The sequence below is a fragment of the Camelina sativa genome, chromosome 4 (genome assembly GCF_000633955.1).
Source record: "Camelina sativa cultivar DH55 chromosome 4, Cs, whole genome shotgun sequence".
Lineage (NCBI taxonomy): Eukaryota > Viridiplantae > Streptophyta > Magnoliopsida > Brassicales > Brassicaceae > Camelina > Camelina sativa.
In genome coordinates, this window is record NC_025688.1 from 25,431,248 (window position 1) to 25,436,596 (window position 5,349).

Below are 5,349 nucleotides of genomic sequence, written 5' to 3' on the forward strand. Positions count from 1 at the left end.
TCTTTATATACTGGACCAGATCGCACAGCTGCAATATATCCCCCAACATTTTTACCAACGTCCTTGTCGTGTCCACTGACGTTACTGAATTGTTGTTTCAATTTTTGATTTGTCTTTAAAAAGTTACATTATTCGTGCTCCAACTAAACTATATATATATATAAAATCACGAGATCTTCGTGCGATGATACTTCTCTTTCTTGTATACGTCAAAAGGTTAAATAATAGCAAGACTAAAACCTTATGTAACAGTTAGGAAATTACAAATGAAATATACCCAGAAATAATAGTCGAATGATTTAAGTAAGTAAATAAAGACTTGAGAAATGTGCATGTTGGTTGGTGTGCCGTGAAGAATGAGACAACAGCTAAGCTGTGATCTNAGCAAACCCTAATTAAGTTTTTAGCTTTGATTTTGAATTTTTTGGTCACCGGATCTGCTTTAAAGCTTATAAAAGCTTTACAAAGGTTGGAAAAGTCTTGGAATCGCCGATGAAATCGTTTCCGGTGATATATATATATATATATTTTTTTTTTTCGTCTTTGTTTTTATTTGTTTTTGAAAAAAAAAAGAAAAAATGTTGTATTTGTTGTATTTTTCTAGGTTTTCGTGAATGAAGAAGAAGAAAAAAAAAAAAGTGAATGACAGACAAGTCTTTTATGTATGTGTGTGTCACCTGATGTTACACAAATTTATATTTTAAAACATTCTAAAATAATAAATATTATTTTATACTCAACTAATTAAAACAAAAAGTATATAGTAAACACCAGAGAGGATTGCTAACGGTCAACTACGGCGACGAGTTTTGAGTAATTAGTTTGTTTTAATTTTAAATTATTCTCTGCTTAATACTTTTTCTAATTAATATAAAATAAAGCACTATATATGGTTTAATTGTTACCTAAAATTATTTCTACCTTGTAATTTAGTGTACGAAAAATAATGATTTAGTAAGGTAGAGAGGACCTAAAGAAGGAAGAGTGACACAGATCAAACTGTCAACTCTCTAGTTATGCTCAAATATGAGTGAGACGTTCTTCTTTATATACTGGACCAGATCGCACAGCTGCAATATATCCCCCAACATTTTTACCAACGTCCTTGTCGTGTCCACTGACGTTACTGAATTGTTGTTTCNATAATTATATAGTTTGGTTGTAACTGGACCTTTATAATTGAGATTAGGCCTTTTTAAAAACATGTTGATTTTGTTGACAAATTTTAATGAAACAGTCTCTATTTTAAAAAACACACAATTTCGTTGTTCTTTCTAATTATAGTTGTTACGTTGTAGCTAGTTGGCTAGAGTGTCCTTTAAAAGTTTTATACCATAAGGCCTGTCTGAGCCATTTAGGGTTGGTGTGAGCAACTGTCCAAAATCTGTTTGTCCACAAGATTGTTTTTTTTTTTGTTAGAGTGATCGTTTTGTCCACGTTAATTACTGTATGTGGCATCACCTCATTCGTTGAAGAATGTTTTTTTTTTTTTTGGCTATTGCGGCAATTATCGTTCTGATCTCAATTACATAAAATAGAAATGGAATGAAACAAGATATTTCATTAAGTTTTGTTTCGTTTCGTTTCGTTTCAGCACAGTTCATTCCGTTGCTATATATCCGTCTAGTGAGACGACCCATCTAATTTTCAACTTTGAATATGAAAAAAAAAGGTTTCAGAAAGAAACACATTTCTTAATGTTTCGTAAAGAATAGGATCGGAAGCTCATATTTTGTGAATCTTTCATCAGAAAAAGGAAGCACTTATTAATTTCGTTGTTAAGTCCAATGTTCAAACTTGATGATGTTATCAAAATGGTTTAGTTGGTTTAGTGTTAATTAATCGATTTAAAATGCCTTGTTATGCACGCTTTTCTTTAGTTGACAAATGAGGCTTCCACTTTCCAAACATGCTTTTGTTGAACAGGTCCAAGAAAAAAAAAATACATGTACATGGTTTTAAAACGATATTTCACCTAAACTAAATATTTGGGGATTATAGGTTAAAGTTGCAAGTGTACGAGAATCAACTTCCATTAATCTAATACTACTATTTATAGACTTATAGTCTTATTCCATCATATGCATATACTTGCGAAAAATCATAATAACGTTGTTTTAAAGTTATTCATCATAGTAAATACTAGAATAATACATATTGGTGAAAAAGCCTTAATCGGCTTTATCCTAACGAAGCCAAACTTGAGTTTGTTTAAAGGTTTCTTGTACAGCAAGATATAGGAACCCACGCGTTAAAATGACAGCAGATTAATTAAAACATGTACATATGCGTGTATCTTTAGACATAATCTTATGTCTTTTCGATTCGAAAGCAGAGTCAATCTCTGGAAAACGAAGACAGTACAAGCAGAGGCTGATCGATGTTGACCATTTGTTGTAGAGCCAATATCAGTTTGTCATTACTATCGTCTTCATTCTTTGATTCCAATTTGACCAGCTTTAAGTTCCTTAGTACTCTTGCATGCTCGCTCCCACAGTCAGCATCCACATAGACTTCTTTTGAACTATAAGTATTCAAATCGACCTCCGAAATACATAATCGAAGGTATTAGCACGATGCGTAAACTAACATGTACAAACTAAAGTTACAAATGTTTAAGTGCTTGATACTTACAGTTATAAAGAGGCGTTCAATTGAAGGGCAAATTTTGAGAAAAGAGATCAGGATTTTAATGTTTTCTTGGTTCATCGAGTTATCAATCCACCGCAGTTCTTGTAATTTGTAGAATTGGAATGATCTCCAAGATGATGATATGGACGGTTTCATTAGTTCCTATAAACAAAAGTAGTAATACATCAACTTCTCAAAACATGGTCCAAAATTTAAATAGTCTACGCCGCACACTAGATGATAGAATCATATGAATCGTAAAATAAAATAAAAAGATATATAGAGTATCTTTGTTACCTCGAACATCCATCTACAAAATGTAAGAGATTGAGAGTTCTTGATGATCAGCAAGAGAGGACCGGTGTCTAAAGCATTGTTGTTAAGGCTTGGGCCTTGTCTTACGTCGAAAATCGCATTGGTCAAGTTGAAATGTTCATGGATCTTGATCAACGGTAGAAATCCTTGGTAATGAAGGGTTTTGAGCTTAACTGCTCTGATTTCGAGATATCTCAGCTTGGGACAACCCGAGATCGATAAGTGAAGAAGCTTAGTTGGTGAATCAATAGTGAGAGAAGTTAACCGCTTGCAACCACCAATCTTGAGATTCTCAAGTAAAGAAAAATCCAAAACCATGGAGGAAACGACCTCGTGGGTTAGCGAGTTCACCGAGTCTAAACAAAGCGTCTTCACCACGAAACCACTTGAGTTGACAGTTTTTGGAATCTGATCGTTGGTCTCGAGACGCCAGCAAAAGCTTTCTTCTTTCTTAGAACCATCGGAGAAGAAGAAGTTCAGATGCATGACGTTATGAGGTGCGAGAATAGTGGACACGAAGGTTGACTTGTCGACGTGTAGCTCTAGCTTCCGTGTGTTTTTAGACGGGTTGTGTTCGTCGAAGTTGTTGATGAAGCTAGAGACGGCGTGAAATATGTCTTTGATGGAGCCGTTATGGCTGTGAGCGACGAGTAAGGCTTGATTCCAAACGGATCTATACCGTGTGGAGACGAAAGGGATAAGTCTTGCGGATTCAAAAGGGACGAATCCGATGATATAGAGGAGGAGCTCTAGTGGCAGGGTCGAGAGGATGTCTTGCTTGTGTTCGTTCATGGTGAGGTGCTCTGAATTTGCCGAGAGGTTTTAAGAAATATGATTAGTACGATTATGGTACGTACGGATGTTGGGTTTTTATAAAACTGGATCCTCGGCGCTGATCATGCTATTTTTGTTGTTAGAAACACTTCTTTATATAAATTTTTGTTTATTATATAAAAGCTAAAACGTAAGTACATCCTATGATAACATTTTGTCTTCATACTGTATTTCAACATAGTCCCTGTTTCTGGAGCACTCCTAACGTTTATCCAAAAATATTCGAAGCTGTACGTTTACAAAATAACTTTGTCATCAGTGTCATGATAGAGTCAGACCAGATATTGTGATTTTTAATTGTTCCATGTATTGTTTTTTATTCGTGTGGGTTGTTCAAATCTAAATATTCGACTGGATTCATACATGTCATAATATTTAAAACATAATTGCTCAAATGCATGTATCGGAAAATCCAATTGTTTTAGATGTTGACATATGCACAGCCGACCATGGATTGACGCAAGTGAAACTTGGGTTTTGAGGTTCGAATCTATAAGATATTTTCGAAGGGGTGGTACTATATTACTAACAAAACTACATCAGTCCATAAGTCCAATCAGCCATCTGGTGGGTTCAGGACTTCTCTCACAATTTGTTCCTTTTCTTTGTTTAGAGGTTTCAAATTCTCAAGACGACCAGATCATCCATATCCATCCATTTGGTGGTGTTACTGTTCTTTTTTTTTTGTTTTTGTAATCAATCATCATCGCAACAATGGCGATAAAAACAGCAGGGGTAATAGTGGCGATTAAAACCAGTATGATTAATGCAAGTTATGCTCCTGCTTTAATGCTTTTGTAGAAGATATGACGTATCAAATTAATAAGTTGACCGTCTAGAATATTGGAGATTTTGTTAGGAAAGCAACACACCACCTAGATATGGCTATATATATTATAGCCTAAAGCAATTCATTCAGGCAGAGTTGAAAATTCTTCTATAGTTTTAAGTCAAAGCAATACTTGTATTAAAAGCCCAAAACCTTTTTAATTAATAGATCTATAGATTGATTTATACCTCTAACTAGCTAGACATTTTTTTAAAATCCCTGTTAGTGCTTTGAACCTTCTTTAATTAACTCGCTGCAGAGTATGAAGTTCTTTGAGAGATAATGGCAAAGAAACAGAACAAAAACAGAGAGAAACAGGGTGTAGAAACGCATAAGAAAGCAAAAACACAGTGTGAAGTGTTCGACAAGATCAATCAAGATGTTCAAATCTTATATTATAAAAGGCAGAAAAAACACTAAAAACCTAAACAGAAAGAGACTCTTGCAAACAGCACAAATTAAAATGTCCTGAGACGAACGAAGACGCTGGCTTCATCTACTGTTCCTTCTGAGCCTATGGACCCGCTGATTAAGCTCCTCGATCTTGAAGGCCATATTCGAAACGCTGTAAAGAATCCAGTAAAAACCGAGAGCCAAAGCGATGAGGAGGAAGTTACGTTGAGACTTGAAGATAGATTTCTGGTAACGGAGAAGCTCCGAAGCGGTGCAGGAATCTCCATCGCATGATATTCGAGTCTCGTACTTCCAGTAGATATCCATGAGGAGGAATACACAGAATG

General features: G+C 35.0%; 1 protein-coding gene across 1 annotated transcript; it reads right to left on the minus strand.

Annotated features, from left to right (window-relative positions):
• On the minus strand, nt 2,102–3,846 carry LOC104782401 (F-box protein At2g39490-like). Its single transcript, XM_010507324.1, has 3 exons — nt 2,929–3,846; nt 2,635–2,793; nt 2,102–2,544 (listed from the first exon to the last, which is right to left on the minus strand). The coding sequence occupies exons 1-3, from the start codon at nt 3,736–3,738 to the stop codon at nt 2,338–2,340; spliced, it is 1,176 nt and encodes a 391-aa protein (XP_010505626.1). The 5' UTR covers nt 3,739–3,846; the 3' UTR covers nt 2,102–2,337.

Excerpts from the sequence above, each read along its gene's own strand:
- LOC104782401 (XM_010507324.1), bottom strand. The coding sequence starts at position 3,738 with ATGAACGAACACAAGCAAGACATCCTCTCGACCCTGCCACTAGAGCTC. Across the intron at positions 2,794-2,928 it reads TTTGTAGATGGATGTTCGAG|GAACTAATGAAACCGTCCAT; the intron begins GTAACAAAGATA and ends TTTTGTTTATAG. Across the intron at positions 2,545-2,634 it reads TTGAACGCCTCTTTATAACT|GTCGATTTGAATACTTATAG; the intron begins GTAAGTATCAAG and ends TGTATTTCGGAG.